We start from the raw sequence: 27205 nt of genomic DNA, 5'->3' as shown, positions 1-27205 counted from the left end.
TTTGTCAAATACAGAATTACCTATATTAACTTTGTTACCATATTTTGTTTTTGTGTTTATTAGATCCACCCGGTCCCCCATCCAACCCTAGAATTACAGAAACCACCAAAACCTCAGCCACATTCACCTGGGGCCGACCCCACTATGATGGTGGTCTTGAAGTAGAGGGCTACATTGTTGAATATAAAAAGGAAGGACATGATGATTGGGAGACAGAGACACAGTACCCACTAAAAGCTTCAGAATACGTGATTGGTAAACTACAAAAAGGAGGCAAATACCACTTCAGGGTTAGTGCTGTAAACTCTGAGGGAATAGGCGAGCCTGCAGAGGTTGAGAAAGTGACTGAATTGGTGGACCAGGAGATGTTGCCAGACTTTGAGCTGGATGCTGAACTCAGAAGAACTCTGGTAGTTAGAGTTCGTGCTTCAATCCGTATGTTTGTTCCTATCAAGGGTCGTCCTGTCCCTGAAGTCACATGGAGTAAAGATGATGCTAACCTGAAAACACGTGCACATATTGACAACACAGAGTCGTACACTCTTCTGGTTATTCCTGACTGCACAAGATATGATGCTGGAAAATACCACCTTTCTCTAGAGAATGTTGCTGGAAAGAAGACTGGGTTTGTTAATGTGAAAGTTCTGGATACACCGGGACCACCAGTCAATCTCAAACCTAGAGAGATCACGAAGAACAGCATCACCCTACAGTGGGAAATTCCCATTATTGACGGTGGTTCTAAGATTCGTAACTACATTATTGAGAAAAGAGCAGCCACTAAGAAGGCCTACACAGTGCTTAGCACCACATGGCAGAAGTGTTCCTTCAAGATTCCAGACCTCGAGGAGGGAGCTTACTACTATTTCCGTGTCTCAGCTGAGAATGACCTGGGTGTGGGTGAGCCAGCTGAAACCCCAGAGCCAATCAGGGTATCCCAGGCCCCCTCTGCCCCAGAAAATTTGTATGTCACCGATGTTACCTCTGATAGTGCCAGCCTTGCATGGACCAAGCCTTTGCATGATGGTGGCAGCTTGATCACTGGGTATGTCATTGAGGCTCAAAAGAAGGACACTGATCAGTGGGTCCATGTGGCCACCATTAAGGCTCTGGATTATACTGTTACAGATCTAATTGAGGGTGCTGAATATACCTTCCGTATAATGGCAGTCAATGCATCAGGCAGGAGTGATCCCCGTGAGAGCAGACCAGCTGTTATCAAAGAGCAGACTTCTGCTCCTTCATTTGACCTGCGTGGGGTCTACCAGAAAACGATCATTGCTAAGGCAGGAGATCGGTTGAAGGTGGAGATTCCAGTGTTGGGCAAACCAAGGCCTGTGGTTTCATGGAAGAAAGGAGATACAGTGCTCAAGGAGACACAAAGACTCAACATTGAAACCACACCAACATCAACTATTCTCAACATCAATGAGATAAAAAAGAAAGATGGAGGCCAGTATTCTATGACTGGTAAAAACATGCTGGGGGCAATGACAGAGACAATCACAATCCTGGTTCATGACATTCCTGGACCTCCAACTGGTCCTATTAAGCTGGAAGAAATTTCATGTGATTATGTGCTGATGTCCTGGGACCCACCAGAAAATGATGGAGGTGTTCCTATTAACAACTATATTGTTGAGATGCGGGAGACCACTGGTACTTCATGGGTAGAGCTGGCAGCTACAGTCATCCGCACCACATTTAAGGCAGCCAGACTCACTACAGGAACTCAGTATCAGTTCCGCATCAAGGCCCAGAACAGATATGGGATTGGACCAAGCATTATCTCTGAACCAGTGGTAGCTGTCTATCCATTTGATGTACCAAGCCAGCCTGGCACTCCCGTGGTCACCTCTTTCAACAAGGATGCTATGACCCTTAGTTGGAATGAGCCATCCTCTGATGGAGGTAGTGCCATTCTGGGCTATCATGTGGAAAGGAAAGAGAAAAACAGTATTCTGTGGCAGAGGATCAGCAAAGCCCTTGTTGTTGGAAATCTGTTTAAATCAACGGGCCTTATTGATGGAATTGCATATGAACACCGTGTTATTGCTGAAAATATGGCTGGTCTCAGCAAAGCCAGCAAACCCTCTGAGCCCATGTATGCTTTGGACCCAGTTGATCCACCAGGCAGGCCAGTAGCACTAAATATTACTAGGCATGAAGTGACCTTGTCATGGACCAAGCCAGAGGGAGATGGAGGATTTTCTATTACTGGATACACCGTAGAGAGGAGGGAGATGCCCAATGGACGTTGGCTCAAAGCAAACTTCAACAACATTCTGGAAACTATCTACACAGTCAGTGGTCTAACTGAAGATGCAACCTATGAATTCCGTGTGTTTGCTAGGAACTCAGCTGGTGCTGTTAGTGCTCCATCCCAGTCATCTGAAGCAATCTTGTGCAGAGATGACATTGAAGAGCCCCGGCTTGATGTAGATGCATCATATAGCAGCACTGTTGTTGTCATGGCAGGAGAGGTATTCAAGCTGGAAGCCAGTGTAACTGGAAGGCCAATCCCATCTCTGGTATGGACCAAAGAAGGAAAGGAGCTTGAGGATACAGCCAAAATTGAGATAAAAACATCCGAGTTCCACACAACTTTAACAAACAAAGATTCGCTCAGGAGGGATGGTGGTGCTTTCACTTTGATTGCCAGCAATCCTGGTGGCTTTGCTAAGTTCATATACAATGTCAAGGTGTTAGATAGACCAGGACCTCCCAACTCCCTCACTGTAACAGATGTCACTGCTGAGAAATGTGTCCTTAATTGGCTCCATCCAACACATGATGGTGGTGCCAAGATTGAGTACTTTATCATTCAGAGACGAGAGACCAGCAGGTTGGCTTGGACAAATGTGGCCACAGACCTTCAAGCTAATAGGTTCAAGGTCACCAAGCTTCTAAAGGGCAATGAATACATTTTCAGAGTTATGGCTGTTAACAAGTATGGTGTGGGTGAACCTGTGGAGTCGGAACCTGTCATCTGTGCCAACCCCTATGTACCCAGTGACCCACCACAGCAACCTGAAGTCACCATAATCACCAAGGACTCTATGGTTGTCTGCTGGGATCGCCCTGAACATGATGGTGGCAGTAGAATAAACACATACATAATTGAAAGACGGGACAAAACTGGCCTGCGCTGGGTGAAGTGCAACAAGAGGACTGTAACTGACTTGCGATTCAAAGTCTCAGGCCTCACACCAGGGCATGAATATGAATTCAGAGTTCTTGCTGAGAATAATGCTGGGCTAAGTCAGCCCAGTCCTTCCAGTCCATTCTACAAAGCCATTGACACCATCTTCCAACCTGGACCCCCAGGGAACCCCAGAGTGCTGGACACAACCAAGTCTTCTATCACACTTGCATGGAACAAGCCTGTCTATGATGGTGGTTCAGAAATCACTGGTTACATAGTGGAGACCTGCCTGCCTGAGGAGGATGAATGGACAATTCACACTCCCAAGAATGGTTGGACTGCCACTTCTTTCACCATCACCAATTTGAGGGAAAACCAAGAGTATAAAATCAATATTTCTGCAACTAATTGTGAAGGAGTGGGAGAGCCTGCAGCTGTTCCTGGAACACCCAAGTCTGAAGACAGACTAGTTCCTCCAGAAATTGAACTTGGAGCAGAACTACGTAAGGTGGTCTGCATCAGAGCCTGCAGCACACTCAGACTTTTTGTCCCTATCAAGGGAAGACCAGCACCTGAAATAAAATGGTCTAGAGAGCATGGGGAATCTCTAGATAAAGCTAACATTGAAATCACCTCATCATTCACCACTCTTCAGGTAGAGAATGTTGACAGATTTGATGGGGGTAAATACATTGTGACTGTAGAGAATGCCTCAGGAAGTAAGACAGCCTTTGTTAATGTCAGAGTGCTAGACAGTCCTGGAGCACCTCAGAATCTGATTGTCAGGGAGGTCACTAGAGATTCAGTTTCTCTTGCTTGGGATGCTCCTGTCATTGATGGTGGTTCCAGAGTCCGCAATTACATCGTGGAGAAGCGTGAATCAACCAGAAAGGCTTATTCAACTGTGTGTGCCAGCTGCCATAAGTCAAGTTGGAAAGTTGGAGACCTAGAGGAGGGAAAGATGTACTTCTTTAGAATTTTGGCTGAGAATGAATATGGCATTGGCCTCCCAGTAGAGACTCTTGAACCAATTAAAGCATCAGAGAGGCCTCTTCCCCCAGGCAAAGTGTCTCTCCGTGAAGTTACCAGCAAAAGTGTCACATTAAGTTGGGAAAAGCCTGACCATGACGGTGGAAGCAGAATCACTGGCTATATAGTTGAGATGCAGGGAAAAGGCAGTGAGAAGTGGACCCAGGTTATGGTTGTAAAAAGCAATGAAGCTCATGTTACTGGCCTTACACAGGGAGAGGAGTATACATTCCGTATTTCATCCATTAATGAAAAGGGAGTCAGTGACCCCCGCCCTCTCAATGTGCCTGTGGTTGCCAAGGATCTGGTCATCTCACCAACCTTCAAACTTCTTTTCAGCACATTTAGTGTGCTAGCAGGGGATGATCTGAAAATAGATGTACCATATGCTGCCCATCCCAAGGCTACAGCAACTTGGCTCAAAGATGGTGTTGCTCTCAAAGAGACGACAAGAGTGAATGCAGATGCCACAGACAAAAATCTTCTCCTGGTTATTAAGGAGGCTTGCAGAGATGATGTGGGAACATATACTGTCAAACTTACTAACACAGCTGGAGAGGCATCTACAGATATCAGTGTTATTGTTTTAGATAAGCCTGGCCCTCCAACTGGCCCAATTAAGCTAGATGAGGTCACTGCTGATAGCGTGATCCTGTCCTGGGATCCACCTCAGTATGATGGCGGTTGTGCCATCAATAATTACATCGTTGAGAAGAGAGACACATCTACCACTAACTGGCAGATTGTGTCAGCTACAGTAGCCAGAACCACTATCAAGGCAGCACGTCTGAAAACTGGATCTGAGTACCAATTCAGGATTGCTGCAGAGAACAGATATGGCAAATCTTCAGCCCTGTTATCTGATACTATTGTTGCTCAGTATCCTTTTGAGGTTCCTAGTTCACCACGTTCTGTTACCGTTCAGTCAACCACCAAGGAAAGTATGGTGGTTGTATGGGAAAAACCCAGCAATGATGGTGGAAGCAAGATTTTGGGATACCATTTAGAGCTAAAAGAGAGAAACAATATATTGTGGGTGAAACAGAACAAACAACTTGTCCCAGAAACTAGATTCAAGGTTATTGGCCTGGAGGAGGGTATTGAATATGAGTTCAGAGTTTATGCTGAGAACATTGTTGGCCTCAGCAAAGCCAGCAAAGTGAGTGAAATACAAGTTGCCCGAGATCCTTGTGACAGACCAGGAAAACCAGAAGCTGTCATTGTAACACGGAACCAAGTGACACTAAGATGGACAAAACCCCAATATGATGGTGGAATCAAGATCACAGGTTATGTTATTGAGAAGAAGGAGGGAGCTGGTCGCTGGATGAAGGCCAGTTTCACTAACATCACTGAAACAGAATTTGTTGTCACAGGACTTATTGAGAATCAGACTTATGAATTCCGTGTCATTGCCAAAAATGCAGCAGGTGTTTTTAGCCAGCCATCTGATTCTACTGGAGCCATCACTGCCAAGGATGAGGTGGATCCACCCAAAATTGACTTGGAAGTTAAATACTCCCAAACTGTGGTAGTTAATGCTGGAGAGACATTTAAACTTGAGGCTGCTGTTTACGGTAAACCTGTACCCACAATTCATTGGCTGAAAGAGGGCCAGGAGATCACCGAAGCAGCTCGCTTAGAGCTTAAGAACACAGATTTTACAGCTTGTCTTGTTGTTAAAGAAGCCATCCGTGTTGATGGAGGTCAGTACATACTTCTAGTAAAGAATGTTGGAGGAGAGAAATCTGTTAACATTAATGTTAAGGTTTTAGATAGACCTGGTGCACCCGAAGGCCCTATATCCATTTATGGTGTCACTAATGAAAAATGCTCAATTTCCTGGAAACCTCCCTTGCAAGACGGAGGAAGTGATGTTTCCCATTATATTGTTGAGAGGAGGGAAACCAGCAGATTGGTTTGGACTGTAGTTGAACCAAAAGTTCAGACACTGAACTTGAAGATCACCAAATTACTTCCTGGTAATGAATATATTTTCAGAGTGATTCCTGTTAACAAATATGGAGTTGGAGAGCCACTGGAATCTGAGCCAATGGTTGCCAGGAATCCATTTGTCACTCCCATCCCACCAACAAATGTGGAAGTTTCCACAATCACCAAAGACTCTATGGTGGTGACCTGGGAGAGACCAACTAATGATGGTGGCAGCCCAATCCAGGGATACATTGTTGAGAAACGTGACAAGGATGGTGTGCGATGGACTAGATGCAACAAGCGCAATATTAGTGAGCTGCGCTTTAGAGTTACCGGGCTTCTTGAAAACCATAGCTATGAATTCAGAGTTGCTGCTGAGAATGCTGCAGGTGTTGGCATGCCTAGTGCACCAACAGTGTACTACAAAGCACTGGATCCTGTCTTCAAACCAGGCCCACCAAACAACCCCAAGGTGGTAGACACATCTAGATCCACTGTTTCTCTAACATGGGGCAAACCCATCTATGACGGTGGCTGCGAGGTTCAGTCTTACATTGTAGAGGCATGTAATGGTGCATCTGATGAGTGGTTTATGTGTACTCCACCAACTGGAATCATGGACACAAAATATACTGTGAAAAAACTTCTGGAAAAGCATGAGTACCAATTTAGAGTGTGTGCAATCAACAAGGTTGGTGTTGGTGAGCATGCTGATGTTCCTGGAAAAATTCTTTTGGAGGAGAAACTTGAAGCACCTGATCTTGATCTTGATGCAGATATGAGAAAGATGATCAACATCAGAGCAGCAAGTACGCTCAGATTGTTTGTTCCTGTAAGGGGTCGTCCAGCTCCAGAGGTGAAATGGGGCAAGGCTGATGGTGAGATTAAGGAGACTGCTCAGATTGACAATACAGGCAACTATGCATCACTTGTCATTGAGAATGTTGACAGATTTGATAGTGGCAAGTACACCCTGACTGCTGAGAATGCTAGTGGAGTAAAATCAGTCTTCATAAGTGTCAGAGTGCTGGACTCCCCTAGTCCACCAACTAACTTCGTGGTGAAAGAGATTACCAAGAATTCTGTCACTCTCACATGGGAGCCTCCACATCTGGATGGTGGCTCAAAGATTAAGCACTATATTGTTGAAAAGCGTGAGAGCACCAGGAAAGTGTACTCTCCCATCACGACATGCAACAAGATGTCATGGAAAGTTGAACCTCTTCCAGAGGGTGGAATCTTTTTCTTTAGAGTATTGGCTGAGAATGAATATGGTGTGGGTCTCCCTGCTAAAACTATAGAACCAGTTAAGATATCTGAGAAACCTCAGCCACCTGGCAAGGTCAGTGTTGTTGATGTTACTCACAGCACTGTAACTTTAACTTGGGAAAAGCCTCTGCATGACGGTGGTAGTAGAATCACCCACTATGAAGTTGAACTAGCTCCCAAGGACAGTGAAGCTTGGTCTATATGTGCTAGTGTGAAAGCACTGGAAACATTAGTGACAAACCTTCTCAAGGGAGAGGAGTACCAGTTCAGAGTTGTTGCTGTAAATGACAAGGGCAAAAGTGACCCACGACAGTTGGCTCATTCTGTTGTAGCAAAGGACCTTGTTATTGAACCTGCTGTTAGACCCAAGGCAAGTTCTTACAGTGTCCAGGTGGGGTATGACCTCAAGTTAGAGGTCCCGGTCGCTGGTCACCCTAAACCAATTATCACCTGGACCAAAGATGGCGTAGCCCTTAAGCAGACTACCAGAGTCAATGTCACCGACTCAGCACAAACTACCACTCTTACCATAAAGGATGCTACCAGAGAAGATGGAGGTATGTACACTATCGGTGTCTCCAATGACCTTGGTTCAAAGGATGCCACTGTAGAGGTGATCACCTTGGACAAACCAGGCCCACCCACAGGCCCTGTAAAGTTGGAGGATATCAGTGCTGAGAGCATCACCCTCAGCTGGGAACCTCCTACATACACAGGTGGTTGTCCAATCTCAAACTATGTGGTGGAGAAGAAAGACACAACCACAACAAACTGGTCGGTTGTGTCTGCCACTGTGGCTAGAACCACTCTAAAAGTCAGCAATCTGAAGACAGGCACTGAGTACCAGTTCAGAATCTATGCTGAAAATAGATATGGAAAGAGCTATGCAATTGATTCACAGCCTGTTGTGGCACAGTATCCATTCCAGGAGCCAGGACTACCAGGAACACCATTTGTTTCTTCATACACTAAAGACTACATGGTAGTTGAGTGGCATAAACCCCCAAGTGATGGTGGCAGTGCCATCTTGGGCTACCATCTGGAAAGAAAAGAAAGGAACAGTATCCTCTGGACAAAGATAAACAAAATGCTCATCCAAGATTGTAGATTCAAATCTACTCCACTCGAGGAAGGCATTGAGTATGAGTATAGAGTCTATGCAGAGAACATTGTTGGCATTGGTGAATGTAGCAAAGTGTCTGAGGTTTATGTTGCCCGTGATCCATGTGATCCTCCTAGCCGTCCTGAGGCTGTGATTGTGACCAGGCACTCAGTGAAACTCAAGTGGAACCCCCCGGCGTACGATGGTGGGAGTTTAGTTACAGGTTATCTAGTAGAGAAACGTGATCTTCCTGAAGGAAAATGGATGAAGGCTAGCTTCACAAACATCATTGAACACGAATTCACAGTTACTGGCCTCACAGAAGATAGCAAATATGACTTCAGAGTAATTGCAAAGAATGCTGCAGGTGCCGTTAGCAAGCCCTCTGAGAGCACAGGATCCATAACTGCTAAGGATGAAGTTGTACCACCTAAGAGTGAGACAGATCCTATGTACAACCAGACCATTGTTATAAATGCAGGAGAGACATTCAATCTTGAGGCCAGTGTGGAAGGAAAGCCTATTCCAACTGCTCAGTGGTTCAAGGGGAATCTTGAAGTTGAAAACTCAGCAAGAGCGGAGATCAGAAACACAGATTTTAAAGCTTTGCTTGTTGTAAAGGATGCTATCAGAGTTGATGGTGGACAGTATACTCTGGTTCTCACAAATGTGGCAGGAAGTAAGACTATCCCCTTCAGTGTGAAGGTTCTGGACAGACCAGGGCCTTCAGAAGGACCTCTTACTATCAGCAATGTTACTGAGGAAAAATGCTCACTGTCGTGGCTGCCACCCAGGCATGACGGAGGCGCCAGCATTTCTCACTACATCATTCAGAAAAGAGAAACTAGCCGCTTGGCATGGACTGTGGTCTGCAGTGATTGTAAAGCTACCATGTTTAAAGTTACAAAACTACTGAAGGGAAATGAGTACATCTTCAGAGTCATGGCTGTCAACAAATATGGCACAGGTGAGCCACTTGAATCAGCACCAGTTATCATGAGAAATCCATTTGTTCCACCTGGAGCACCTCAGGATCTTGAGATCACAAATATCACCAGGGATTCTATGACTGTATGTTGGAACCGTCCTGAGACATCAGGAGGCAGTGACATTGTTGGCTACATTGTTGAGAAGAGAGACAGAGCAGGAGTGAGGTGGACCAAGTGCAACAAACGCAGAGTGACAGACTTGCGTTTCAGAGTAACAGGACTGACTGAGGACCATGAATATGAATTCAGGATATCTGCTGAGAATGCAGCTGGAGTGGGCCAGCCAAGTCCATCGACAACCTATCTTAAAGCATGTGACCCCACCTTCGAGCCAGGCTGTCCCACCAATGTCCATGTGGTAGACACTACTAGAGACTCCATTTGTCTGGCTTGGCACAGACCTATCTATGATGGTGGCTGTGAGATTCAAGGCTACGCTGTGGAAATAACCAAGGCTGATGAGGAGGAATGGGCCATATGCACCCCACCTTGTGGAGTCAATGCTACCAAGTTTACTATCAAAAAGTTGATTGAACACCAAGAATACAAAGTCCGCATTTGTGCCATCAACAAGGTGGGTGTTGGTGAGCCCACTGAGATTCAGGGAGTCGTCAAACCTATGGATAAAATTGACCCTCCAGAAGTGATTCTGGATTCAGAGCTCAGGAAGGGAATAGTTGTCCGTGCAGGAGGCTCGATGAGAGTCTGCATTCCATTCAAAGGCCGTCCTACTCCTGAGATAAACTGGGCCAAAGAGGATGGAGAGTTACCCAGTAAAGTTCAGGTTGAGACTGGTGAAGATTACACACAGCTCTCAATTGAAATCTGTGACAAATATGATGCTGGAAAGTACGTGCTCAATTTAGAAAACAGTGCTGGCACCAAATCAGCTTTTGTTTCCGTTAAGGTGCTAGACACTCCAGGGGCTCCTTTAAACCTAACAGTAACAGACATCAAGAGGGAAAGTGTGACTCTGACCTGGGAGCCTCCTCTTATTGATGGTGGTGCAAGAATCAAGAATTACCTTGTTGAAAAGAGGGAGTCCACAAGGAAGGTTTACTCTAATGTGGACAACAAGTGCACAAAGACAAGCTATCGTATAACTGGCCTGACAGAGGGAACTATATATTATTTCAGAGTCTTAGCAGAGAATGAGTTTGGTGTGGGACAGCCAGCTGAGACAGAAGAATCAGTAAAAACATCTGAGCCCCCCCTGCCTGTGGGTAAGGTCACATTGACCGAAGTGACAAAAACAACTGCTTCACTCTCCTGGGAGAAGCCAGATCATGATGGAGGTAGCAGAATAATTGGTTACTACATTGAGATGCAGCCTGTTGGCTCAGAGGAATGGGTGGTAGCTGCCACATGCAAAACTTGTGAAGGCACTGTCACAGGCCTCAGTGCAGGACATGAGTACCTATTTCGAATCTTAGCCTTCAATGAGAAGGGCAAGAGTGACCCTAGACCTTTGGCTGCGCCAGTCACTGCTAAAGATATAACCATTGAACCCAAATTCAAGATTCAATTTAACACTTATAGTTTACAGCACGGTGAGGATTTGAAGATTGAGATTCCAGTGATTGGACGACCTGTTCCCAAGGTTGAATGGAAGAAGGATGGACAAGCTCTTAAAGAGACAACAAGAATTAATGTTTCCAGCACATTGTCATGCACTAAGCTGTACATCAAAGATGCAAATAAGGACGACTCTGGCAAATACACTGTCACAGCCACCAGTAGCATTGGAACAGCTACAGAGGAGATTACTGTTATTATTCTTGATAAGCCTGGGCCACCCACGGGCCCTGTAAAGATAGAAGAGGTGAGCTCTAATTATGTCACTCTCTCTTGGGAGCCACCAGAGTATACCGGAGGCTGTCCCATCAATAATTACATCGTGGAGAAGAGAGATACTACCACCACAGCATGGCAGATTGTTTCTGCTACTATTGCCAGGACAACCATCAAAGTCACCAAGTTGAAGACTGGTGTTGAATATCAATTCAGAGTGTCAGCTGAAAATAGATACGGGAAGAGTTCTGCAATTGTCTCTCCTGCTGTTATTGCTCAGTATCCATTTAGTGAGCCTGTGGCCCCAGGAACACCAGTCATTTCTTCTGTAACCAAGGATAGCATGGTCGTTGAGTGGAAACCTCCTACCAACAATGGGGGCAGTCCAATTCTTGGCTATCACCTTGAGAGAAAAGAAAAGAATAGCCTCTTGTGGACTAAATTAAACAAGCTTCTAATCCCAGACACACGTTTCAGAACTACAGAACTTGAAGAAGGTATTGAGTATGAATTCAGGGTTTATGCTGAAAACGTTGCTGGTCTCAGCCCAGCTAGCAAGCTGTCTGAGAGCACAGTAGCAAGGGACCCTTGTGACTCACCAGGAACTCCTGAGCCTATTGAAATCACCAGAAACCATGTGACACTCCAGTGGACCAAGCCCCAGTATGATGGAGGGAGTGTAATTACTGGCTATGTGATTGAGAGAAGGAAGCACCCAGACACCCGCTGGATGAAGGCCAGCTTCACTAACATCATTGATACACAATTTACACTTACTGGTCTGACTGAAGACTGTGTGTATGAGTTCAGGGTCATTGCCAGAAATGGTGCTGGGATTTTGAGCCAACCCTCTCAGAGCACAGGGGAAATTACTGCCAAAGATGAAATTGAGGCTCCAGCAGCCACCATGGATTCGAAATTCAAGGATATGACTATTGTTCACGCAGGTGAGACATTTGTCATTGATGCTGACTATACTGGAAAACCTTTGCCTGAGGTCATTTGGTTAAAGGATGGAAAAGAGATTGACAAAGCCACACCAAGAATGGAAATCAAGACTACCCTTACACGTACCATCCTGACAGTCAAGGATTGCATCAGAGTGGATGGTGGCCACTTTGTCCTCAAGCTTATTAATGTGGGAGGAGTCAAGATGATCCCAGTTAATGTCAAAGTTCTGGATAGACCTGGGCCTCCAGATGGACCTCTAGAAGTCAAAGGGGTCACAGCTGAGAAATGTTATCTGCATTGGAATCATCCCTCACATGACGGAGGAGCTGGCATCTCTCACTATATCATTGAGAAGAGAGAGACTAGTCGTTTGTCATGGACTATGGTTGAGCCCAAGATTCAGGCAATCAGCCACAAAATCACAAAACTATTGCCTGGCAATGAATATATCTTTCGAGTTACTGCTGTAAATAAATATGGTGTTGGCGAGCCTTTAGAATCAGAAGCTGTTGTTGCTCGTAACCCTTTCACCACTCCCAGTGCCCCCTCAAACCTTGAGGTCGGTGCCATCACTAGGGACTCCATGGTGCTTTCCTGGGAGAGGCCCAATGATAATGGAGGTGCAGAGATTGAGGGATATGTCCTTGAAAAACGTGATAAAGATGGTATCAGATGGAGTAAATGCAACAAGAAGAGGCTGAATGACCTGCGATTCAGATGCACTGGTCTCACAGAGGGCCACTCATATGAATTCAGGGTTTCGGCTGAAAATGCTGCTGGTGTAGGAAAGCCTAGTGCACCAACTCCGTACATCAAGGCCTGTGATGCCACTTATCCACCTGGACCCCCAAATAATCCAAAGGTCACTGACCATTCAAGTACCACAGTTTCCCTTTCATGGTCCAGGCCTATATATGATGGTGGTGCACAGATCACTGGGTATATTATTGAAATGAAAGAGGCAACAGATGATGAATGGATCATTAGCACACCACACACTGGCGTCCAAGCCACTAACTACACAGTAAAGAAACTTAAGGAGAATGCGGAATACAACTTCCGCATAAGTGCTGTTAATTGTGAGGGAGTAGGAGAACATGTAGATTTGCCTTGTTCTGTGATTGCTGCAGAGAAGCTGGAGGCTCCTGAAATTGAACTAGATTGTGACCTAAGAAAGATGGTCAACGTCCGTGCCTCTGCTACCTTGCGTCTGTTTGTGACAACCAGAGGGAAGCCTGAGCCTGAAGTCAGATGGTCAAAGGCTGATGGCACTCTAAATGAACGTGCCCAGATAGAAGTCACAAGCTCTTACACAATGCTGGTGATTGAGAATGTTGACAGATTTGACACTGGCAAATATGTGCTGACCCTTGAAAACCTCAGTGGCTCTAAATCAGCCTTTATCAACGTCAGAGTTCTGGATTCTCCTAGTGCTCCTACTAACCTCGGAGTTAAGGATGTTAAAAGAAATTCTGTCTCTCTCTCCTGGGAGCCTCCTCTAATTGATGGTGGGGCTAAGATATCACATTATATAGTGGAGAAGAGAGAACAGAAGAGAATGGCTTTCACCAGTGTTTGCACTAACTGCGTCAGAAACTCCTACATTATTTCAGACCTGCAGGAAGGAGGCCGATACTATTTCCGTGTGTTAGCTGTGAATGAACTCGGAGTAGGTCTGCCTGCATCCACAGATCAAGTTAAGGTGTCTGAGCCTCCTCTGCCTCCTGGTAAGATTGTGGTTGTTGACATTACTCGTCATGCTGTTACACTCTCTTGGGAGAAACCTGATCATGATAGAGGCAGTAAGATTACAAACTATATTGTGGAGATGCAGCCCAAGGGAGATGACAAATGGACGGTGTGCAGTGAAGTCAAAGCACTTGAAGCTACCATTGATGGACTCACAACTGGAGAGGAATACTCCTTCAGGGTAACTGCTGTGAATGATAAGGGTAGAAGCGATGCTAAGCCTCTGGCTACTCCTGTGGTGGTAAGGGACATCACGATGGAGCCCATCATCAACCTGTTATTCACCACATACAGTGTAAAAGCAGGAGATGATTTGAAGATTGACGTTCCCTTCAAAAGCAGACCACAGCCTGAGGTGTGCTGGAAGAAGGATGGCCAAGTGCTTAAGCAGACAACCAGGGTAAATGTTCTCAATTCAAAAACCTCATCTAAGATTGTCATCAAGGATGCCACGAAGGAGGATGTAGGGAAGTATGTGATTACCCTGACTAACTCAGTTGGTACCAAGTCAGCTGAAATCTCTGTTATAATCCTGGATAAACCTGGACCACCTAGTAACATTAAGGTTGATGAGGTGAGCGCTGACTTTATTTCTCTGTCTTGGGATCCGCCAACCTATGATGGTGGTTGTCAGATTAACAACTATGTAGTTGAGAAGAGAGACACTACTACTACAACATGGCAAATCGTGTCAGCCACAGTGGCCAGAACATCAATAAAGGTTTCTCGACTTACTCAGGGGACAGAGTACCAGTTCCGCATTGCAGCTGAGAACCGTTATGGGAAGAGTCCTGCCATAGATTCTGCTCCTGTTGTTGCTCAGTATCCATTTGAGCCTCCTGGCCCTCCAACCCAACTTCATGTTGTCCATGCCACCAAAACTGGGATGCTCGTGGTATGGGGCAGACCTGCAAGTGATGGTGGAAGTCCTGTTATTGGTTATCACATTGAAAGCAAAGACCAAAGCAGCATCTTGTGGACCAAGGTCAACAGAGGTCTGGTGACTGAGAACCAGTTTAAGATGACAGGAATGGAAGAAGGTCTGTTGTATCAGTTCAGAGTGTATGCTGAGAATATTGCTGGAATTGGTCCATGCACTAGGGCAAGTGACCCTGTGGCAGCCAGGGATCCATGTGAATCTCCACATAACCTTAGAGTCACAAACATCACTAGAAATTCAGTTTCTCTTTTTTGGGAAAGACCTGAATATGATGGCAGTGCAAAAATTACTGGCTACATTGTTGAGCGTCAAGAGCTTCCCAATGGTCGCTGGCTGAAATGCAACTTCACCAATGTTCAAGACACTTACTTCGATGTCACTGGTCTCACAGAAGATGTCCGGTATGATTTCCGTGTTATTGCTAAAAATTCTGCAGAGCAATTGAGTGCTCCTTCAGAAAGCACTGGACCCGTCACTGTCAAAGATGATGTAGATCCTCCCACCATTATACTGGAAGATAAATTCAGACAGTTGGTTGTCATTAAGGCTGGAGAAATCATTAGAATTGATGCCGAAATTACTGGGCGTCCACTCCCAGTTGTTTCATGGTCTAAGGATGGTAAGGAGATTGAGGCCAAGGCTAGATGTGAAATCACATCCACTAACTTCACAACCACGCTCATTGTCAAAGATGCTATCAGAAGGGACTCTGGACAGTATGTTCTTACTCTGCACAATGTAGCTGGAACCAGATCTGTGGCTATCAACTGTAAGGTTCTGGACAGACCTGGACCTGCATCAGGACCTTTAACAGTTTCTGGTCTCACAGCAGAGAAATGCACCCTGTCATGGGGACCACCTCAGGAAAATGGTGGTGCTGAAATTATGCACTACATTGTTGAGAAACGTGAGACCAGTCGTCTTGCCTGGACTCTTGTCTATGGTGACATGAAGGCAACTACCTGCAAAGTGACTAAACTGCTCAAAGGAAATGAGTACATCTTCCGAGTTAGGGGAGTCAACAAATATGGAGATGGTGAAAGCCTGGAGAGTGAGCCAACAAAGGCCACTGATCCATTCACTGTCCCTTCAGCTCCCACTAATGTCCAGGTCACCTCTGTTACAAGTGAGGCAATGACCATTTGCTGGGAAAGACCTGTTTCTGATGGTGGCAGCAGTATTGCTGGCTATGTAATTGAGAAGCGAGAGAAGACTGGCCTCCGCTGGTGCCGTGTCAACAAGAAACCTGTTTATGACCTTAGAGTGAAAGCTTCACACCTTCGCGAGGGCTGTGAGTACGAATACAGAGTTTTTGCAGAGAATACTGCTGGCCTCAGTGCTCCTAGCACTCCTTGCCCACTCACCAGGGCAGAAGACCCACAGTTTTTACCCTCACCTCCAGCTAAGCCTAGGATAATTGACTCCACAAAGACTACAGTCACCCTGTCATGGAATAAGCCACTTTTTGATGGTGGAGCACCTGTGACTGGTTACAGAGTAGAATACAGGAAGACATTAGATGATGAATGGATTGTTGGAGTACAGAACACCAAAAACACAGAATTTACAGTGGTGGGATTATCACCTGGAACTGAATATGTGTTTGTTGTCAAATCCATTAACAAGATTGGAGTGAGTGAGCCCAGTCCTGAGTCAGACAAACAAGTTGCCAAAGAAAGAGAGGAGGAGCCAACCTTTGATGTTAGCAATGAAATGAGAAAGACTCTTATTGTAAAGGATGGAAGCTCTTTCACAATGAAAGTTCCTTTCAAAGGCAAACCCATCCCTAGTGTTACTTGGGCTAAGCCTGATGTAGACCTTAGAGTTCGTGCTGTAATTGACACCACAGATACCTTTACTTCCATCACCTTAGAAAAAGCAACTCGAAATGACTCTGGAAAATACACTGTCACTCTATCCAATGTAGCTGGTACCTCCTCCTTGACGCTCACTGTCCGTGTTTTGGACTCACCTGGGCCTCCTAGTCATATAGAGGTCAAGGAAGTCACAAAGACCTCTGCTACTATAACCTGGGATACTCCTGAGATTGAGGGAGGAGGACCAGTCAAGAATTACCTTATTGATTACCGTGAGGCTAGCAAGAAAGGCTGGACTAGATTGACTGACACATGCCACAGACTGACATACAAGGTGGCAGACCTGCAGGAGGGAGAAGTCTACTACTTCAGAGTGACAGGCGAGAATGAATATGGTATTGGTGTTCCTGCTGAGACCAAAGAGGGGACCAAGATCACAGGTATTAAATCCTGAGTTGGTATTTTTTTTTTAATTTTTACAGAAAATATATATCAAAATTTGTTTTAATTGAAAGACATATTTTCTTTCTCCAGAAAAACCAAGTCCACCACCAAAACTGGGTGTAACGGATGTGACCAAGGAAAGTGTGTCCTTGGCATGGGCCAAGCCAGAACATGATGGAGGCAGCAGAATTACTAGCTACCTAGTAGAAGCACTGGAGAATGGACAAGAGAAGTGGGTTAAATGTGGTACAACAAAGTCCATCCACTTCACAGTGTCTGGTCTGAGGGAGAATGCGGAGTACTTCTTCAGAATCAGAGCTGAGAACTATGCTGGATTCAGTGATGCTAAGGAAATGATTACTCCTGTAGTGGTCAAAGACCAGCTTGGTAAACTACAAGCTTGTTATAATAATCAGAACATGCCATGCAATTAGTAGAGACTACACCTAATTTCTCCTGTTGTAACTCTTTTTGGTACTTTTCTGTTCTAGAATCTCCTGAGATCAACATGAAGGACTTCCCCCACAATACAGTATATGTTAGAGCTGGATCTACCCTAAAATGTGAGATTCCATTGACAGGCCGGCCTTTACCTAAAGTGACTCTGTCCAAGGATAATGTGCTGCTCAAATCAACAATGAGGTTTAACTCAGAAGTCACTCCTGACAGTATCAAGATTAGTGTGCGTGAGAGCATTGCAGGAGACTCAGGCCGCTATGATATTATTGCCTCCAACTCCAGTGGAACCACCAAGTCCTTTGTAAATATTGTGGTTCTTGACCGCCCCAGTGTCCCACTTGGACCAGTGGAGCTGTATGATGTCACAGAAGACAGTGTAAGCTTAAAGTGGCTCCCACCAGCATATGATGGTGGCAGTCCCATCACCAACTACATCATCCAGAAGCGAGAGACAACTACAGCCAACTGGATGGACGTGTCTTCAGCTGTGGCCCGTTGCACCATGAAAATTATGAAGCTGACCACTGGCCTGGAGTACCAATTCAGAATTAGGGCAGAGAACAGATATGGAATCAGTGAACATATTGACTCCCCAGCTGTCGCTGTCAGTCTTCCTTACAGTAAGAAGTTTTTGCTTTTCTTATTATTATACATAAACATAATAATTTTGCTACTCATTCTTTACACCTTCACTATGTGAGCATGCCAAAATTCTCAAACTCTGCCTCTTGTCCTCCAGCTATACCAGATGTGCCATCAACTCCAGAAATTACTGCTGTAACCAGGGAAAGCATTACCGTTGCATGGAAGGAGCCAAAGTCAGATGGAGGCAGCCATGTGTTTGGTTACCATCTCCAAATGAAAGACAAAAACAGCATCCTTTGGCAGCGAGTCAACAAAACAGTGATCCGTGCCACACACTTTAAAGTCACCAACATAAATGCTGGACTTATTTATGAGTTCAAGGTAGCAGCAGAAAACTCTGCTGGAATTAGTGCCTTCAGCAAGATTTCTGATGCTGTATTGGCTATTGATGCCTGCGGTGAGTTTATAGTCGATAAAATGCATGAAAAATTCTTTGACTTAAGATTTTCTGCAATATTTATTAAAATCATCCTCACTGTATCTTCCTATAGAGCCACCCCTATACTTGCGTATAACTGACATCACTAAGAACTCCATTAGTCTGGCCTGGCAGAAGCCTGACTATGATGGTGGATCCCCAATAACTGGTTACATCATTGAGAAGAGAGAGGGTGTTAGCCCCAAATGGTCTAAAGCTAACCTCACCAATATCACAGACACCCGCTTCATTGTTACTGGCCTCACCCAGGATGAAACATATGAGTTCCGAGTCATGGCAAAGAATGCAGTTGGTTCAGTGAGCAATCCGTCTATCACTGTGGGGCCAGCCACATGTGTGGACACTTATGGTAGGTCTTTTCATGTTGGGTTATATTTGTGTATTTTTTTCTGCAATTATGCATTGTCTTGTATTCTAAGATATTTATTCCACACCCTACATATTCTACATCCTGACTTGTTTTACCATCTCTGGTCCAGGTGCCCCAGAGATTGAAATACCTCAGGAGTATCTTAATGAGGTCAAGCACAAGGCTGGCTCTAATGTGGAACTCAAATTTAATATAAGAGCCAAACCTGCTCCCAGTATTGAGTGGTTTAAAGATGGCAGAGAGCTTAAGCCTACTTCTCAGCTCTCTTTTAAACACACTTTCGAGTCCACAAGTGTGTTCGTGAAGGAAACAACTCGTCTTAACTCTGGAACCTATGAAGTCAAGGTGAAGAACTCCCTCGGATCTTCATGTGCCATTGTCAGGCTGCTCATTCAAGGTATTTATTTAATATTTATTTTTCATTGTATAACATGTATCATATATGCAGTATACACCCTGAGTCAAATGTTTTCCTTGTCTAATCAGATAAGCCAGGCCCACCTGCTGGAGAGATTCAGTTTAAGAAGGTGACAGCTGACAACATCACCATCATGTGGTCACCACCTGCTGATGAAGGTGGTGCCATGGTGACACATTACATTGTAGAAAAGCGGGAGACCAGCAGGGTAATGTGGTCGATTGTCTCAGAGAAACTGGTTGACTGCATTGTGAATGTGCCCAGACTCATAATGGGCAATGAGTACATCTTTAGAGTCCGTGGAGTCAACAAGTATGGCATTGGAGAGCCACTGGAGTCTGAGCCCATTATTGCCAAGAATGCATTTGGTAAGCAAATAGAATAAAGTCACCTCATCAGTCACCCCATATGTGACTGATGAGGTGTATCTCTCCCTCTCTCTCTCTCTCTTGCTCTCATGTTTGAAAATATATCAACTTTCATTATAGACAGTGGTAAATTACAATGGTAAACTTAAAAGCTTTAACTTTATCGTTTTTATTTTGCATAGTACCTCCCAGCGAGCCATCTAAGCCTAAAGTTACTATGATCACTAAGTCTACCATGACAGTGATCTGGGAAAGACCAGCGTTGGACGGAGGCAGTGATATTGATGGCTACTATCTAGAGAAAAGGGAGAAGAGGAGTCTGCAATGGTTCAAGGTTTGTTTGCTGCCCCAAATCTAAAAAGTTCAAGCATAAAGAAAATCTACCAATGAATAGGAGATGTTAGCTTTAATACATCCATTTTTTTTTTTTATCAAGGTGGTGAAGGGCACTATCAGAGACACCAGGCAGAAAGTGGCTAACCTGGTGGAGAACAATGAGTACCAGTACAGAGTGTGTGCTGTCAACAAGGCTGGAGCAGGGAACTACTCTGAACCTTCTGAGCTCTATAAAGCCTATGACCCAATAGGTATATGACTTTAATTTGCAGTTATCCTCATCTCGTCAGCATTTGAGGAATTCCTTTATTGTTTACATTTTCCTTTTTTCTTCTCCAGATCTACCAGGTGAACCCACTAAGCTGCGTGTGGTTGACTCTACAAAGACATCTATCACACTTGGATGGGAGAAGCCCGTCTATGATGGTGGCAGCGAAATTACACACTATATTTTAGAGCAGATGAATACAGAGGACAAAGAATGGGTGATTACCAATCCACAAGTCAAGACATGTGAGTATGTCGTGTCCCACCTCAAACCTGGCATCTACTACTTCTTCAGAGTATCTGCTGTCAACTGTAAAGGCAAAGGAGAAGACATCAAAATGTACCAGCCTGTGCAAGCCAAAGATATTTTAGGTTAGTATTGATATAGTTCCCTTTATAGTACAAGATATTAGTCTTGAGACGAATCAATAATAAAATCAAAATTAATATTCTTTTCCATCTTTGTATGACATTTGTGTCCAACAGAGGAGGCTGATCTGGACTTGGATGTTGCTATGACAACTCAATACACAGCAAAGGCTGGCCGTGATGTGGAAGTCTTTATCCCCCTGAAGGGTCGTCCTACACCAAATGTCACCTGGCGCCGTGGTGACCGTAACATGGCTGGTGATAACCGCTACACAGTCACAAGCACTGAAAGAGCTACCACACTCCTCATCCCCAAGGTCACCCGTGATGACTGTGGAAAGTATGTGCTGGAAATTGAGAATGGTGTTGGAGAACCTAAGATAGTTACTGTTTCCCTCAAGGTTCTGGACAGTCCATCCACCTGCCAGAAACTGATGATAAAGAATGTCACAAGAGGAAAGCTGACACTAAGCTGGGAGCCTCCGCTCATAGATGGTGGCTCCCCTGTGACTAATTACATTGTCGAAAAGAAGGCCTCCACTATGAAAGCTTATCAAGTGATTACTGATGAGTGTTTAAATACAAGTTACAAGGTGTCAGGGCTGGAGGAAGATATAGCTTACTTCTTCCGTGTGTCTGCTCAAAATGAGTTTGGTGTGGGTGACCCTTGTGAAACCACTGATGCTGTCCGAGCAACTGAAACTCCAGGAGCTGTTAAAGACCTAATAATGGTGGACTCCACAAAGAACTCTGTCACCCTTCAGTGGTGCAGACCTGACCACGATGGTGGCAGCCACATCACTGACTACATCATTGAGAAGAGAGCCCAGGATGAAGTCAAATGGACTTTAGCTGCTAAATGCAAGCGGTGCAGCTGTGAAGTGACGGGACTCAAGGAAAATGCTATCCTGGATTTCAGAGTGTTTGCAAAGAATGAGAAAGGCAACAGTGACTTCTCCCAAATTGGTCCGATCACAGTGATGGACCTCATCATTCCACCTGAAGCCAAACTGAATGATTATCCCAATGGAGAGCTTGCTGTTCGTATAGGTCAAAACATCCATATTGAGTTACCATTCAAGGGAAAACCAAGACCTACAATCAGCTGGCTAAAGGATAATTTCCCACTAAAGGAAAGTGAGAAGATTCGCTTTAGGACCACTGACAACAAGACTTCAGTTACAGTCAGAGGGGTTAAGAAAGAACATGCTGGACAATACACCTTGGTTCTGGATAACAGAGTCATTAAGAACTACTTTGACATCAATGTGATCACTCTGGGACCCCCTTCAGTCCCTACTGGCCCCATCCGTTTTGACGAGATAAAAGCTCAGAGTATTATTATCTCCTGGGATGAGCCGAAGGAAGATGGAGGTGGCGAGATCACCTGCTACAGTGTGGAGAAACGTGAAACCTCCCAGGCCAACTGGAAGATGGTCTGCTCCAGTGTTGTCAGGACTACCTTTAAGATTCCTAACCTGGTCAAAGGAACTCAGTACCAGTTCAGAGTCCGTGCAGAAAATAAGTATGGGGTCAGTGAGCCACTCATCTCTTCAGATGTTGTTGCCCAGCACCAGTACAAACCTCCAGGTCCTCCAGGAAAACCAGTTGCCTACAACATCACCAGTGATGGTATGTCAATAAAGTGGGATGCCCCAGATTTTGACGGGGGTTCCCCAGTCTTAGGTTATCATGTCGAGAAGAAGGACAGGAACAGCCTCTTATGGCAGAAAGTGAATTCCACAACCATCTCTAACAGAGAGTACAGGATAATTGGTCTTGTGGAGGGTCTGGAGTACTCCTTTAGAGTCTATGCAGAGAACAATGCCGGACTCAGCCCTTGCAGTGAGCAGAGCAAACATGCACTCGCTATCTCCCCTGTTGGTAAGTAGACGTTGCTCAGTACATCGGTCTATATTTAGGAGTTGTTTTGTATTTACTGTTTAGACATTATGATTCTTTCATTTTGTCCTATTTAGTTACTCTTTACATCTAAATTATTATGGATTAATTGCTTTCTTCCCTCAATTAGATCCACCTGGTACCCCAGTCTGCATTGATGTAACCAGAGACTCAGTCACCCTCCAATGGGACATTCCCAAGAGGGATGGTGGAAGCAAAATTGTAGCCTATAGTGTGGAGAAGCGTCAAGGCAGAGGCAAATGGCTACGGTGCAACTTCACTGATATCAGTGAGACCCAGTTCACTGTAACTGGTCTCTCACCTGGAGAAAGAATTGAGTTCAGAGTGATTGCCAGGAATGCTGTTGGCACAGTCAGCCCACCATCCAACTCCTCTGGATACATAATGACCAAGGATGAGAGCAGTAAGTATTTTTAATTTAAAAACATGTTAGAAGAACGCAAATCGTTGATTGTTTTTTAATTAATCACATCTTACTTGATGCTGATTCATAATTTTTTTTGTCTGCATCTCCAGTTGCTCCTGAGATTGAGTGGTCTCCAGACCAGGTGCTCACCCTGAGGGCTGGAGATAACGTCAGTCTCAGCTGCAAAATCACCGGACGTCCAGTCCCACAGGTTCTTTGGTACAAGGAGGGTAAAGAGATCGACAAGAGGACTATGATTGACATTGAGATTACTACTGGCATTGGCACCAGTAGTCTGTTTATTCGCGATTCTAACAGGAACCACCGTGGAATTTACACTGTAGAGGCCAAAAATAGCTCTGGAACCAGGAAAGCTGACATTAACGTTAGAGTCCAAGGTTTGTAAATGTGTGCAATTTGTTATAATATCTGTTAAAAAACACTGTTTTAGACAAATCTGTTTCTGTTGACACAAGTGATACAAATGTTTTTACCGTAACAAGTCTCCTCAATCAACTGTTTCCTTGCAGATACCCCTGGACCCGTCGAGGGCCCAATCCGTTTCACAGGCATCACAGCTGAGAAGTGCACTGTGTGGTGGAGCCCACCAGAGAACGATGGCTGTGCTGCCATTTCTCACTATGTGGTGGAGAAAAGGGAGACATCCAGGATCACTTGGGCCTTGGTCACCTCCAAGTGTGAAGCTTGCTCTTATAATGCCACCAACCTCATCAAAGGCAATGAGTACCAGTTCAGAATCTCTGCTGTCAACAAGTTTGGTGTCGGAAAACCACTGGACTCTGATCCTATAATTGCGAAGATGCAATACAGTAAGTAAAGTTACTCAGTGCTGTCTGTCTGACTTGTTGGGAAACTCTTAAAAGTAATCTGAATTTTCTATTGAACATAAGCACTAATGGAAGAAATGCTTTCCACCATTCAAAGATATTACTTTAAAAAAATTATATTTTTGTTCTGTTACTCAGCTGTTCCTGATGCCCCTGGTACACCAGATGCCACCCATGTTACTGGAGACAGCATAACGCTGTGTTGGACCAGGCCACGGTCAGACGGAGGCAATGAGATTAAATGCTACATCCTAGAGAGGAGAGAGAAGAAGAGCTTGCGCTGGGTTAAGGTCTCCTCCAAGAGGCCCATTACAGAGTTAAGGCACCGTGTGACCAAACTTACTGAGGGCAATGAGTATGAGTTCCGTGTTATGGCTGAAAATGGTGCTGGTGTTGGACCAGCCAGCAGCACCTCCAGGCTCTTCAGATGCAGAGAACCAACAAGTGCTCCCAGTGCTCCCACTGTAATCAAGGTAGATCTTGTGGTAACACTCATTGAATTATACATGTTTCATATTCATACACAAGAGGCAATTTGGATACAAAACAGGTGCAGCATTGTAGTGAAGAATGCTGAGTTCAACTCAATATTAGATTGTAGAAACAAAACGCATTAAAAAAATTGTAACTATGCTTTTTGTTCATCAGGTCATTGACTCCACTAAGTCCTCTGTCACCCTGGAATGGACCAAGCCAGTCTTTGATGGTGGCATGGAAATAATTGGCTACAATATAGATATGTGTAAGGCCAGTCTGGAGGAGTGGCACAGAGTCAACAGACAGATTTGTATTCACACCAGGTATACTGTCACAGGTCTAGTACCTGGAGAACTCTACAAGTTCAGAGTCAGTGCTGTAAATGGATCAGGAGAGGGCGAAGCATCAGTGATGCCAAACCCTGTTCAGTCTTTGGACAGACTTACATCTCCTGAAATTGATCTTGGTCCTGACTTCAAGCAAACTCATATTGTGAAGAATGGAGGCACTATAACCCTACATATTGCTTTCCGAGGAAAGCCAGCTCCTCTAGCCACGTGGTCTAAATTAGACAGTGAGCTTCCGATAATGGCTGATATCAACACCACAGATTCATTTTCCACTCTGACCATAGAGAACTGCACCAGGTATGAGGCAGGCAAATACACCCTGTCCCTGGAGAACAACAGTGGGCGCAAATCCATCACATTCACTGTTAAAGTACTGGATACTCCTGGACCTCCAGGAGCCATAACCTTCAAAGATATTACTCGCGGAGCCTTGACAGTGATGTGGGACGCTCCTGCCACTGACGGTGGATCCCGAATCCACCACTACATTGTGGATAAGCGTGAAGCAAGCCGCCTTGCCTGGCAAGAAGTCAGCACCAAGTGCTCACGGCAGATGATCAGAGTAACTGGTCTGGAAATTGGTGTACCGTATTTGTTCAGAGTGATTGCCGTTAACCATTATGGCCAGGGAGAACCAAAAGAGATGACTGAGCCTATAATTGCCACAGAAGAACCTGCGCCACCCAAGAGATTGGATGTTGTTGACACAACCAATTCCACAGCCTCACTGGTATGGCTAAAACCCGAGCATGATGGAGGCAGCCGCATTAGAGGCTATATTGTTGAATTCAGGGCTAAGGGCACTGACCACTGGGTTGTTAGTGGAGAGACTAAGTCTCAGAAGATGTTGGTAGAGGGTCTGATTGAGAACACAGAATATGACTTTAGAGTTAAAGCCAAGAATGATGCTGGAATTAGCGAACCTCAGGGCACCTTTAGCTCTGTGGTCATAAAGGAGCCTTGCATAGAACCAACTGCTGATCTCAGCAGCATCACCAACCAGCTCATCACTTGCAAGACTTCCAACACCTTCACAATTGATGTCCCTATCAGTGGCAGACCTGCACCTAAAGTTACCTGGAAACTGGAAGAGATGAAGCTGAAGGAGACTGACAGAGTCTCCATTAAGACCTCAAAGGAAAGAACCATTTTGGTAGTGAAAGACAGCAAGAGAAGCGACAGTGGCAAGTACTACCTGACACTGGAGAATGCTGCTGGTGTGAAGACATTCACAGTGACTGTGGTCATAGTTGGCAGACCAAGTCCACCCACAGGACCAGTAGAAATTTCTGGAATCTCTTCAGAGTCCTGCACCCTTTCTTGGTCTGAGCCAGCTGATGATGGTGGTACTGACATCAGCAACTACATTGTAGAAAAACGGGAATCTGGCTCTGCTTCTTGGCAAGTGGTGAACTCCAGTGTGAAGAGAACCACCATCAAAGTCACACATCTCACCAAATACATGGAGTACACATTTAGAGTCTGTGCTGAGAACAAGTTTGGAGTCAGCAAGTCCGTTGAGTCTGCCCCTGTTGTCATTGAGCATCCATTTGGTAGGTGCTGTCCAACAGTTTAAATATCTGATCCTGATTTTATATATGTGTGTGCCAACATTGGTTTTGTTTTTTAATGCTTTGGATTTCTTCTAAACAAACCATATTCTCATCTCCACTTGATTTTCATAGTTCCACCAAGTCCTCCAACTCGCCCAGATGTGATATCTATATCTGCCAATGCCATTAGCATCAAATGGGATGTTCCATATGCTGATGGTGGCAGCAAGGTGACAGGCTACTGGATTGAGAAAAAGGAGAGGAACACGATCCTGTGGGTGAGGGAGAACAAGCTACCCTGCCTGGATTGCCAATACAAGGTCTCGAACCTGATTGAGGGGCTAGAGTATCAGTTCAGGGTGTATGCCATGAACCTTGCTGGGCTCAGCAAAGCCAGCGAAGCCTCCAGACCTGTAGTGGCACTCAATCCTGTTGGTAAGAAAATATTCACATTCACATTCATCCTAACTATGAAGATGTATTATGAAATGACAGATGGTCAATACTCAATTTTGCTTAAGGTCCTAAAAACAGATCTATTGTTATTACTGTTGATATTGCCCAACTAAAATGCATAATGGAGACTTTAAGAGCATAGTCGGAAGTGTTTGAGTTGAAGTCAATTGTACTTCTTTTTTCTGAACTCCTGAAGCTAGAGAACACTTTTGGATGATAGATAAAACATCTTCAAGAACTTCTTTTCAACTCAAGCCCTTAGGACTACTCTGACCTGAATGACTGAGAACCTACACAAATTTTAACAATATCTGACGTTGTGTGAATAAACTTATATAAATGTTTTATGATCATTTCTAC

At 44.8% G+C, this 27205-nt stretch overlaps 1 protein-coding gene across 3 annotated transcripts in view; it reads left to right on the top strand.

The window, feature by feature from the left end:
* The window catches only part of LOC146690116 (titin-like), a 218377-nt gene that overhangs the window by 172734 nt on the left and 18438 nt on the right, over window positions 1-27205 (top strand). For all 3 annotated transcript variants that reach the window (XM_085434978.1, XM_085434981.1, XM_085434979.1), the window contains 17 exons: window positions 64-17157; window positions 17252-17548; window positions 17653-18240; window positions 18360-18662; window positions 18757-19053; window positions 19184-19471; window positions 19561-19860; window positions 20043-20194; window positions 20297-20447; window positions 20536-20835; window positions 20950-22716; window positions 22865-23158; window positions 23272-23559; window positions 23692-23991; window positions 24148-24482; window positions 24658-26389; window positions 26522-26824. In XM_085434978.1, the coding sequence (XP_085291104.1) occupies window positions 64-17157; window positions 17252-17548; window positions 17653-18240; window positions 18360-18662; window positions 18757-19053; window positions 19184-19471; window positions 19561-19860; window positions 20043-20194; window positions 20297-20447; window positions 20536-20835; window positions 20950-22716; window positions 22865-23158; window positions 23272-23559; window positions 23692-23991; window positions 24148-24482; window positions 24658-26389; window positions 26522-26824 (24789 nt within the window). The remainder of the gene's footprint in view (window positions 1-63; window positions 17158-17251; window positions 17549-17652; window positions 18241-18359; window positions 18663-18756; window positions 19054-19183; window positions 19472-19560; window positions 19861-20042; window positions 20195-20296; window positions 20448-20535; window positions 20836-20949; window positions 22717-22864; window positions 23159-23271; window positions 23560-23691; window positions 23992-24147; window positions 24483-24657; window positions 26390-26521; window positions 26825-27205) is intronic.

Source organism: Copadichromis virginalis, linkage group LG16 (genome assembly GCF_057382275.1).
Source record: "Copadichromis virginalis isolate Kocher_CV1m ecotype Utaka linkage group LG16, C_Virginalis_male_GT1.1, whole genome shotgun sequence".
Classification (NCBI taxonomy): domain Eukaryota; kingdom Metazoa; phylum Chordata; class Actinopteri; order Cichliformes; family Cichlidae; genus Copadichromis; species Copadichromis virginalis.
The sequence above is the reverse complement of the archived record's forward strand: the minus strand, read 5'-3'. Positions and strand labels throughout refer to the sequence as shown.